General features: G+C 42.4%; 2 protein-coding genes across 5 annotated transcripts in view; both read right to left on the reverse strand.

Annotated features, from left to right (window-relative positions):
- The window catches only part of LOC110973037 (uncharacterized), a 63298-nt gene extending 60226 nt beyond the window's left edge, over positions 1 to 3072 (reverse strand). For all 4 annotated transcript variants that reach the window (XM_022223456.2, XM_022223457.2, XM_022223454.2 and 1 more), the window contains exon 1: positions 2852 to 3072. The gene's annotated coding sequence lies outside the window, so the exon portion shown is untranslated. The remainder of the gene's footprint in view (positions 1 to 2851) is intronic.
- Positions 3073 to 3831: 759 nt separating this feature from the next.
- On the reverse strand, positions 3832 to 11521 carry cops8 (COP9 signalosome subunit 8). The gene is made up of 6 exons (XM_022223560.2): positions 11370 to 11521; positions 10257 to 10327; positions 7622 to 7800; positions 7020 to 7127; positions 5990 to 6052; positions 3832 to 4854 (listed from the first exon to the last, which is right to left on the reverse strand). Exons 1-6 carry the CDS (start codon positions 11427 to 11429, stop codon positions 4775 to 4777), a joined length of 561 nt encoding a protein of 186 aa, XP_022079252.1. The 5' UTR covers positions 11430 to 11521; the 3' UTR covers positions 3832 to 4774.
- Positions 11522 to 11822: the final 301 nt, after the last annotated feature.

The following is an 11822-nucleotide window of genomic DNA, read 5'->3' on the forward strand; positions in this document are numbered from 1 at the left end:
CAAAGTGGGGATGGGGCGAAGTGGGGATGGGGCGACTGAAGTGCAGATGGGACGATGTAAAGATGGGGCAAAGTGGTTAGGGGCAACATGAAAATGGGGCAAAGTGACTGTAAAGGGTCATGACAATAAATGGTAGACTAAGACCAGGGCCTCCAGATTCCCACCATTCTGCCTGTCTCAACAAGCCTTACACTGTACATGTAGGGTACCGGTAGGGCTACTCCATCCCCCCCTCCAAACTCTGACGTTTGTCATCCGCCACAACACTCCCATGGTGGATGTAAGGCATACAGTAGTGGGGGTAGTCATGGTAGTGGCTACTTCGAGAACTCTAAGTCACTCCTCCATCATATTCCGTGTGACTTAGAGGAGACAAGCTTTACATGGCGTCGCAATGCTGTGGGGTTTTGGAATCAAAGTTTTGTGGTAAAATGGTTCACAGATTTAAGAAAGCTATTCAGGCCTAATAAATTTTCCCCCCATCCCCACTTCCACCCAACTGCACTTTGCCCCGTCCCCACTTGTACTTCGCCCTATCTCCACTTCGCTCCATACCCACATCGCCTTATCCCCACTTCGCCCCATCTCCACTTCGCCCCATCCCAACTTCGCCTCATTTCCACTTCGCCCCATCCCCACTTCACCCCATCTCCCCTTCGCCCCATATCCCCACTTTGCCCTGTCCATACTCGAGTGTTACAAGCACAAGCGGGAAGAATTCCATATACGAAGTTCACTGTAATATCGCGTAATTACTACAAAAGTATCCTTACTATGATCGCTGAATGAAGACGATTCCAATAGGCATTGAAGAGCTGAACATCATAGGACAGAAATATGGAGTTTTGGGCACACTTTTGGAGCTACACATGGACCAGGTTTACATCGACAGGCGGCCATCTTTGCTTCTGAAGAACATGGCGAATGCGCACGACGTGTGCGCATGAACCGAATCATATCCGGAAAGAACCATTATGTAACAGGGGTTGGGCTGCCACAAGCATTGAGGTAATTTTATGCATGAATCCGCAACACGAGGAGTGCAGAGGGCCGTCATCTGTCTGGATGGATCTACACAGTTCACGAAATGCTGCGCAATGTGCCCTACTGTACATGTACATGTACAATTTTTACTTGGGGGAAAATAGTGCGTGTTTTGCGACAATTTTAAAGTTGGACAATTTCTTTAGAAGGAAAAAAGGGGCCCAATTTCTTTTACAGACAGTTTGTAAGTTGGACAATTTGTTTAGAAGGAAAAAAAGGGACAAATTTCTTTTAGAGAGTGCTTGTCAGTTGGAGGAGTTTTTTTCTATATTTATACAGAGGGAAGGGGAAAAGGGAGCTGAAACCTGTCTTTAGATTATTGTGTGGCTATCTGCGCTCTAAAATGTGAGGGGAGGCTTGTACAGGAGAAGAACATCCTTAAAGATTTGATTGAAGTGGTCTACTCCTGCATGTCGGCAGCGCCACATGTATTCGGCCAGGTAGAACCCAAACTGGTCGCTTCCACTGTGTGGATAGTCACCTCTCTCACCAATTGCGCGTAAGACTCCAATTCTCGCTCATAGTGCATGTATTGCTAATGGATGAAGCAAGACTCCACCTAGCCTGAGTTCTTATACAGCATTGGAACGAAATTCCTTCTTTCGTACGGCCGACTGCATTTCTACTTGTTCTTTCTCTTTTGGTTTACATAATACGACAGAGATAACTCACGTCATACAGTCAATTGTGCTCAGACATGTACCTTACCTAGTTGATTTCCTTTGGCACAACCTACTTACATCAACAACGGATAGCCACATTTATTTATATTCAAATATTCTAATTTATACAAATATTCGTGAATAATTACATATTCAGTTTCATAAATATTTAATTTTTTTAAATATTCATCTTGACCTCATCGTGACCTCTCCTTAATTCAACCGTAACTTTATATGGAACATATCGAGTTCCTCCGGCAACAAGCGCTCGTGTGGCGTGGTCAGTTAGACTGCTGTATTTCTATACCTAACAGTTCTTTTCATTGCAGGTTCGCTTCCCCTTTACGACACAATTTGGATTAAATGTATTAAATGTGTATACTAACTGTAATAATCCTTGTACTAATGACAGGAAAACTGTGGAGAAATAAAAGGACGGGATAGTGAAGGAAGAGGAAACGGTAGACGATATAGTAGGGGAAAAAAAGAACGGCAAAAGGACTCACTTTTTTGCCGTTTTATTGCGTGGGGCCCCTTCTTTTTAAACCTGTCCCCCTAAGTTACTGAACCCCCTTTCACATCTCTATCCCCCAAAAATAAATGTCGCCCCTTTTTAAATCTGTCCTGGAGCAAAAATTTCTCCTAAAAAGTGAACTTCGTATATGGAATTCTTTCCGCACAAGCCTCCTCAAAAAAATTTGATTCCAAACCCCACAGCGTTGCGACGCCATGTAAAGCTTGTCTCCCCTAAGTCACAGGAGTATGACGGAGTAGTCAGGTAGTGATTTACCGTAGGGTTCTCAAAGTAGGCCTAGGTACATGTACATGTAGTGACAAGCACTGATGACATGGTTGACCATGTGTTGACACCTGGTGCCAACTACAGTGTACAGTACAAAGGCAGCTGATCAGGATAGCAATACTGAGTGGAGCGTTAGTCTTTTTTTTAATTTTAGACTGGATCGCTAGTACAGTATGACCAATTCAGTCTAATTTTCGAAAAAGACGAATACAAACGCTCCACTCAGCATGCTTAATGAACATATCTGGATCATCGCTAGTCCGATAGCCTATTTAACAGGTGATCAAGCCTAGGCCTAATCGCAACAGGGTCGGCAGCGTACATTAGATTCACGAATACATACCGGTACCACATGCAAGTCTGCAAGTGGAGTCTCACAGGTCACAACTTTTAGACCGCTGCAAGAGAATCTGATCACGAAGAACCCAGGCCAGACAAGCAACAAGTTCAAGTCATGGAGCTCGGAAAGCCAGCTTTTTGATGAAGGCGCTGTACCAGTACGGCCTGCGGTAGGCGCGGCGTAAACGTACCACGCGCACGGGACTCGATTCCGGCTCCTGGATCCTCCTTGTTTTGTCTGTGCAATGCCACAGAGGGCGCTCTTTCGGTATAGCGAACGAACACAAGGGGCTCTCGTTTCGAGCGGGGAAACTAAAATACGTTACAGCTCCCATGTGCTATATAATACCAGCGGCATGTTATACAAGTCTCGATTTAACGGGGTACGTGAGTAGGATTTACGGGGGGGGGGTCGTTGTTACATATTCAGATTCCTTCTTAGGTTGGAGAATAGGAGACCCACTGTGGAGGGAAAAGGCAATGACAGACATTGAACCCCATATTGATAAAAATATAAAGTTTACAGCCAGGCCTAGGTGTCCACAAAACGTCAGCTCTCCTACTGATGGCTATGACTATGTAAATCTTTAGTTTTAACTTTTATAAAAATGATGCAAATGGAAAGACTTAACTTTAAAGACCAGACCTTTTGGGCCAGAGATCCCAAATCTGGCAAAAACCTGAGAAATCACACCCTTGCAAATATGAGAAGGTGGATCCAGACCAAATATTTCAGAGGCCAATTTTTGGGGAAGGGGGAATACAATTATGGAAATTTTGTAATCTTTTATGGCCTTTCTATGGGTCGAGAATCCAGTGACTTCTCTCAGTTACACTAAAAATGTTGGTCCCAGAGATCAGTTCCTTCAGTCTTCACTTTTAAACTCTCAACCCTTCCCACATCCCGACAGGATGATCTTATTGTTCAGCAAACTGATCAACAACCAACACAGTCAAATTAAACTAACGTTACAGAGCAAAACCTTCTGTAAAATTGTCAAGACGACCGGCTGATTTTATTCCACTGGGGTGCAAAGTATACCATGATTATGTTATTTTGGGTACACCAATAGAGGGTTTTACATGTACGCAACTCTTTTTCTACTTGCCACATTGTGGTCATGCAGGTCTGTTTCAGCCAAGTTCTCCTGGCCATTAAAATGGACAGCCTACATGAAACAACAACATATCAGGAATATACATGTACAAAGGGTCTGTGTACAGATGAACAATCTTCCAATTTTCAATTTACAAAAAACATTCAAAGCAAATAAAATTTTAAAAAACAGAATGAACAGCCTCAAGTACTGAGGAGCCTGCTTCATTACACAAAACATGGCATGCGGGGAAGTAATGTGAAATGACTAGTTTGATATCAGATGTTACAGTTAGTGAAGTTTGACCATCCCTTGACACGAATGTGAAGAGGCTCAACAATAAATGACACCGAGGGACCAGCAACATTGCAACTCCTCTCCAAAATAAACTTTGTGGTATTTGTTTTAAGCTTCCCCATATTTTAGTCTGATATCTAGCTGCAAGTATGTTGAAAGGGTAAGGAGTTGAGTTCTCATGGGCCACAAAAAAGGTTGACCAATGTTACATTTGCCAATGCTTCATTAGACAGTTTCGGACACAATAAGAATGGTCTTTGAGACTTGGATCTTTCAGCATACACACGTGTATGTCACGAAAGTTGCGTATTTCTGCTGGCGGTGACAACTGGAGGCAAGCCACGGACACATTTGCAATCCCCCAACGACATTTTTTTTTACCGAACTTTTTCAGTCAATGTAGACAGCTCTGCCCTTGCCAATTCAATGCAGGACAGTGGACTGCAGAAAAACAAATGTCAGGGCCAACAGACGGCAGAAACACGAACACATTAACACACGTATTTACAATTGGTACAAATATATACAAAAAGCTAATTCTCAAGAAATGATACGAAGTCAGTGAGCTGTGCTATGTGCTGCTCGCTGGGAATTGCCTGGTCCATCTGAGCAACTGTGGAGAATGAAGGAAAGGTCAAGAAAAATCTTATTTTTGTAAATTTGCTTGAATTCAAAATCACAATATGTCCGTATCTTGGACTTGACATTTCTTTTAAGTTCCAAATCTGCAGTAGAGCGTTGCCCAGAAATCATTTTGATTATTTTACATACCACACAGTTCCCAAGCATGAACGTTGCAGTTTCACCCTTCATTTGGGGGCCTGCATTTACATTCACACTGTAGGTACACTACTCTGCATTCCTTCCAATTAGTTTTCAGTCCCCCCCCCGAAGGTTTTCCCATTCACAAGCTTTCTAGTTTTGCCGAATATTGGGCATACCATACAAGGTTCATCACTTCTATAATTGGCCATTGGGTTATTGTATTATACAGTATCTCTGAAACAAAAAAACTCATGCTATGTGAGATCTAACAATTGTTGACCTCTGTGGTGTGGGATATGATGTTTTGAACACCCGAGGGAGGCAAAGCTGAGGGTGCTATGCATGCCCGAGGGTGTTCAAAACGTCACATCCCACTCCATAGTGGTCAACAATTGTTTTGTCATACCTCTGTCTTTAATTTATCCAAAGAAATACGCTCTGAATTTCAGAAGATGATAGGCCTACATGTGCTGTCAAACTGTATGATTAACCTATAAACAGACGTAAATGATATCATCTGCAATTGCACTGTTTCCTCACTTCTTTTAATTGCATGAGCTTTAATGTGAAACTTGTGTGGGTACTAGTGAGTACATGTAGTCTGGTTAGCGGTCCCCACACTACCTTTTACGCTGCAGGGACGGGAAAGAGCTGTTATACGAGCATGATCATTGACTGATTTCTCTGGTAGCCTATGCAAAACTGACTGAAGGAGTGGAATTTTCACTCTCGAACTTGCCAAAGCCCTTCTGGCTCGTACGCGTGCACGCACTATCAGCAGAAAGATATATCTCATGGTGAGTGTGATGCGGATATATCACCTGTCATGTGATCATTCTTGGCCAATAAACGAACAGTATCCAAGACAGAGGTATGACACAGTGTAGCCTTGCCCACGGTACACATAAAGTAACCTTGAGTATAAACCTTGCCGAATTTGTGTACACAAGTGACATTCCCTGTTGTCTTTCTGGCATACATACCTGGCTTTTGGGGTGAAATCATCTTGTTTTCGGCATTGTACTGCCAACCCTCTGACTTCACAGCTGTGTTTGAGTCAGAAGAAACAAGGGTTTGATTTGATTTCAAAAAATCAGACCAAAAAAATGAAGAGAAATCGATACTGAAATCTAATGATAGTTTTGACAGCTCATTACTAAGAAATAAAACTAATCTTCCTGGAATTAGCAAACCTTATCATTTGCTATAACACTACCGTCTTCTGCAACAACACTTTCAACTGCCTACCATGGTAGAAAAGAATATGTCCACAGCCAATATGACGATTAACAGATTTAGGGTAAGATAAATCCTTGCTGATAGCATTCAGATCAATAGCATTTTGCCACACGATTTGACATTTTGTGTTGTGTTGTGGCTGATAGCACCCCAAAAAAAAAAAAAAACCAAAGAAAAAAGTAGAAAATTCAAATTGGCCCAATCGTTCACTTCACTGTCCCCAACCTTAACCTATGTGGCCGTCAGCAACATTGATTTCTTCCATTTATGACCTGACCTAACAAAATGAATTTAAGTAACCTGAGGCAGTTCTGAGCTAAAGGCTTTCAGAGGAAACGTAGCACATGAACCCTAAATGTTTTTACCCATCCAATGTCCATTTTCATCAAGATGGTAAACTAAGTGATACATCAAAACAAAGAGCTCAATTTACTCGTCAGTGTGAATACAAAAAAAGAAAAAATTGCTGAAACTTGCCTTAAGACTCATTTTGTGGGATCCGGACATGTATTAAAAAACAACTTCAAAACCTAAAAAACAATAAAACTCTTTCCAAGAATAATACCCTTTGTGCTTTTGTGCCCCGTAGATAGCAGTTTTTGTCTCAGACAATGAAGAAATGTTGAACTTTAAAGAATGGCAAAAAATTTAAAATTGTTTTCACAGCATCCGGCATTGATTGGACGCCAAACGAAGCTGGATTTGAGCTTGGGCCCCTGAGAAGGTGAGGCAAGTACCAACGCACCAACCAACCTGATTGATTGAAATGCTAACCTGCAATAGCCTGGTCTACGGGCAGGCCGACATATGCTGCAAACTCATCTGCTTCTATCGACGTGTAGCCTTGGCTTATCAGGTGGAACATTCTCTGCCTGATATTCTCTGCGAGGAAATGAGAAACCAACTATGTAAATTATAGCACCAGGTTTCACCCGAACAGTACATCTCTGACTGAAAATATGCTAATGACAACTGCTTCAGAAATTAATTGGTCAGCAGTGGCAAGGGCAAATGTGTACATTACACATTTGTCCTTGCCACTGAAGACAAAACTCAATCCTGGCTAATTCATGCAATTTATACCCGGGGTGAAGGGCCAATGACATGGCCCTTGAACAGCATTCTATTCAGACAGATTAAAAAGGCCTTAAGAAAACTGACAAGAAAGCTAAAAAAAAGTAGAAGCGAAGAAGCTCACACAGATCTAAGGTGAGACTGAACACATCAACTAATGTGGGAAGATGCCATTATAGCAGTGGCATCCCACTCGCATGAAAATCCACTTGTATTGAAAGCGCACATGCCTTCGAGGAATGAGAATGGCCCCGCAGCAGTAATGGCTTCAAGTAATTCTGGTTGAGGGACAATGCACTGACCTGTGATAGCCTCCATGATAGGCTTGACTGCCTCCGACCACTCCCTGCCCAGGGAGGTGTAGGTCGCTGGGAAGTTTCGCTGCCACATGCTCTGGCCAACCGCCCAGATCAGCCCCACCTCGGGGTTGGCCGTCTTGATGGGCTGGGGGATTCTCTTCCAAAGGAATTTGGCATTGTTCCTGGAATGCAGAGAGATTTGGGTATTCCAAACAGATTCTCTGAAAGCCCTCATCTTGAATTCTGGATCTCTGAAGAGACCAAGTATGGCACATGGACTTATAGACGTTGCTACAGACTCAGCGAGTACAGTGTTGCAGTTGAGTCTGTCATCAGTCCCTTTGTAAATCCTTCAGTAAGGCCAGTCGAAAGCATCAGGGTGTGATGCTGATTAAATAAAGTGTATGAATAAACGTACAGTTATTGGCGTAAATAGCCCGAGTTGCTGAAAGCGCCATTAAAATAAAACAACAACAACATCAGGGTGTGCAATGAAAAAGGAAACTTTTGCCATTGTTCATTTGAATAGCTTGTGACTGACTGGCTTGTGACTGACTGGCTTGTTATTGACCTGGACTTGAATTCAACACTGGCAACTGGTGACACAGGCAGATGCTGGGCTAATGACTCTTGTTGGCCCAATTCAATCAGTGACTTCATGTATGAGTATTTGTCAACAACTGGCCAATTTTGCCCAGTACCCAGGATATACTCTATGCATGGGCTACATGTGTACCAGGCAAAGTCAACCTGTAATTGACAAATAGTCCCTGATCGTACATGTACCTGGCTACTGTTGCTGTTGTGTGCACAGCACCCACATGGAAACCCTGTGCCCTGACCAGAAATGCATGGTGGCAATGATGTTTTTTAATTAAAAAAATGTGGGCAAAGTTCAAGGAATCTTTCCAGATTCTCACACCCCTTTTGGGGGGCCTCCTGTGTAGCAGGTACATGTATGTGATTTGCACAGCTACAGGAAAGCACAGGTACGTGAAGACCTACGCATTTGTGAACATGGATATAACTCGGGTATGAGCCCCGAGCTCGACCAAGAGAGGGAGCAATTTTCCTGGCAATGGAGGCTCCTTTGGAAGGAACTACACTTCACTGATTCACAAACGACTATGAAATGCATGTGTAGTGGTAGCATGGGCTACCAACAAAAGTGAACACTCCCGACCAACATGGCTCTTTTTCAACCGATGAGGGGGTGCTTCTGCTCAAGACAGATACTTGGTGTTATATTCACATGAAGAAAGTGTCACCAGACAATGTGTAAGCACGACCTCTCTTCTTTGTACAAAGTCCATTATTAAGGAGTTATACAAAGCCCCTTGTAAAGTTAAAGGCTACTTCCTCAATCCTTAAGGATCAGGGTCGGGGTTGGGGATAATAGACCCATTCCATTTGACATCCACTCTCAGCAATGTTATTGGTTTCTATTTGATAGGAATGGATGTACATGTAAACTTTGCCTTTTTTGCCAGGAACTTGAAGGGTCTGTACCATGCAATGCAATCCTTTCACTATTACCTTTGAAAATGCACCTTCATCTTTAAATTCACCCTATATTCAGTTTGTTTTCATTTGAAACTGTGTTTTAGTGATTTTGTTTTTCATGCTGATACAAATTTCAATAGAGGTTCTTCAGGTAATGTAACATGACGGGCAAGGGCATTGCAGGTAGCGAAACATGTCAGTGGGGGCGTGTGCAATTTTGAATCTGTGTATTTCTATTGGCGATTTCGTTCATGCCAGGACGTTTAGCGACTTTGAACGTGTGCGTTTCCGCGTACATTTGTGTAAACTGAATGCTGACCATCAAAAATCACATGACTATGATGTCATTCAAGGGAGAAACATTCAAACACTACAATAGTTTGGGCACAAAAACTACTGGATTTACAAAAATATCCTGCTGTTCTTTATTGTCTTTTATTCATCCCTAGCAGTCCTGAATCCTTCACCTGTTCGAGGACTGAGGACTGTTAGGGTTAATATTCATTGTCATATTAGTGCATGGCATGTCAATGAGCAACCCTCAGAAATATCTTCAATGAGCAAAAATGAAAGCCCATAAAATGAATACTGTTTCCAGTGAATGGCATCACAGCAAAAGTGCCCACGGTAGTCCAGAACTCCCAGACTTTTATGAAAAATTGGTATTAAGTACTCTGCAACTTTTTAATGTAATTTCTGTAATTGTCATTTTGATGTTGTTTTTTGCGTGTTTAATGTGTATTGTTCAGTATTCCTAATATTCATAAAACTTTAATAGAGAGACAACAACATGTACTTTTCTTGTTGGGGATTGACTAAAGTTTTATTTATCCAATTTAATCTATTCTAATCAAAAAGCATGGTCCGTTTTAAATGTTCCAAGAGGTGTGCTCCAAAAGGATGTAACATTAGTTTCATACATTGATGGCAAGCAAACAGCTGCACACAAAGGGCAGCTGTGACAAATGTACTTGTATGGACTTTTGAAAATACTCACTGCCAGCAAAAGGTCTCAGTACGGGTGGAGGATTGGGGGAGGCAGGGCAAGGAGTACATGTACAGGTATGCTATGCATGGTTAAAAAAATAAGCCACAAAGAAGTACAGAAACATGAGCGTAAAGCGTACAGACTCACATGTCATTGTTCAAGAGATACAGAGCAAGTAGTTTTGAGTACACTTCTGGAGTAGCAACGCCCCCTGGAGCCTGGCGATTGAAAACAAATACAAAAGAGGCATGGTAAATACGACGTACATGCATTTAGATTGAAAACAATGAGGACAAACATGATAAATGTAACTGTTGATCATTACTTATTTTTGAGTACTTGTGTTTGGTCTTGTGATGCCCTCAACTACACTACATAACCAATATCATGAAAGCAAGATCATTCTGCATGCTTGCCATGACCGTTTGTCAATCGCCACAGATCAGGGCAAATGGAGCGATTTTATTTTCACTGAAAAGTAGAACTTGATTAAATGTGAGAAAGGAAACTGACATACAGTACATTTTAGAAGGAAAACAATGGTACTGTTGGCTTCAAAAACTGGCATCTATCCATGATTTTCTCACATACGCTACTCTGGTGCTTCCTGTCAAGCAGCTAATCTGCTGCCCAAGTTTTGGAAGAGCCCATTGGTACATGTATCTTATCATTCAGTCTGTGTATATGTCTTAGCATGGAACAGCCGTCGAGACGATGAGGGGTCAAGTGATGTAATGTCCAACGACCTTATTTTAAAGATGGTGACTATGAGAGCGAGTGCGTGAGATTGAATGGATGAAGGCAAAAAGACTGGAAAATACCAAAACAACGTGAGTGAAATCATTCAATAAATGTCGCTAAGAAAGCGGAGAGGCTAAGGATCATCTCTGTGTGCAAAAGAATTTGCGCCCACGATGATAAGTGGGTGCGCCGAAAATGTTCAGTACGCCGACACAAAATTGTGTATACGGATGTGTGGCTAAGGATGGAGAGGGAGTGAGAGTCCGTGCCACACTAGTGGGGCTAGATGTACGGTAGTCTTGTCATCCATGTCATAGAGGTGGAGCCTACACCTAGCCTACCGGCTTGTTGTCACACTACACAACATGCACTGAGCCTGTTTTGAGGGCGAAGCCAGAGAAAGAAAGGTACCCTTGGGAAGCATCCTAGCGGCAGATCCAAGTAAAAAGCTGAGTTACATTTGTTAGCGTACACATTTAACAATAAAACTGAGAAAAGGTACAAAGAGAAATATTTCACCTCTAATTCTATTGCTTCACATTGAACAAGCAGTTTCTCCGCGTCCAAGGCGGCCGCCATCTTGCTCTACTGGTATGCGGATTAATGGTACATTATTAGCAATTTGAGTAAATGCATACCAGCGAAGAAAACGGGATTCATCATTTTACAGTGGGGGAGATTAATTGGGAAATAATTATAGCGCTTACAAACTCCATGGAACTTAGTAACGCGCACTGCTTATCGAAGCCTGGCCAGCCTACTAGAAGGGGCGGGTCCACCTCGCCTTCGTACCAGAAGGCGGAGGTAGAAGATACTAGAGCAAGTTGTGCAGCTGTTTCCTTTTATTTTCGTTTCCCGTCAGTGATCAGTGGCAGCCTGAGTGATCTTATGGGGGAGAGGGAAAGTGAAAACTTCAAAGACGGGGGTGAAGGCGTGGGGACACGTTTTATGAGTCGTTGTAAGATTATACAA

The sequence above is a fragment of the Acanthaster planci genome, linkage group LG03 (assembly GCF_054643075.1).
Source record: "Acanthaster planci isolate LZ-2023a linkage group LG03, COTS_SCS, whole genome shotgun sequence".
In the NCBI taxonomy this organism is placed as follows: domain Eukaryota; kingdom Metazoa; phylum Echinodermata; class Asteroidea; order Valvatida; family Acanthasteridae; genus Acanthaster; species Acanthaster planci.

What these genes read in the sequence shown, in the direction of transcription:
- cops8 (XM_022223560.2), bottom strand. Translation starts at nt 11,429, where the DNA reads ATGGCGGCCGCCTTGGACGCGGAGAAACTGCTTGTTCAATGTGAAGCA. An exon ending in GTGAAGCAATAGAATTAGAG is followed by an intron (nt 10,328 to 11,369) that starts GTGAAATATTTC and finishes TTCAATCGCCAG; the next exon opens with GCTCCAGGGGGCGTTGCTAC. An exon ending in TATCATGGAGGCTATCACAG is followed by an intron (nt 7,128 to 7,621) that starts GTCAGTGCATTG and finishes ATTTCCTCGCAG; the next exon opens with AGAATATCAGGCAGAGAATG.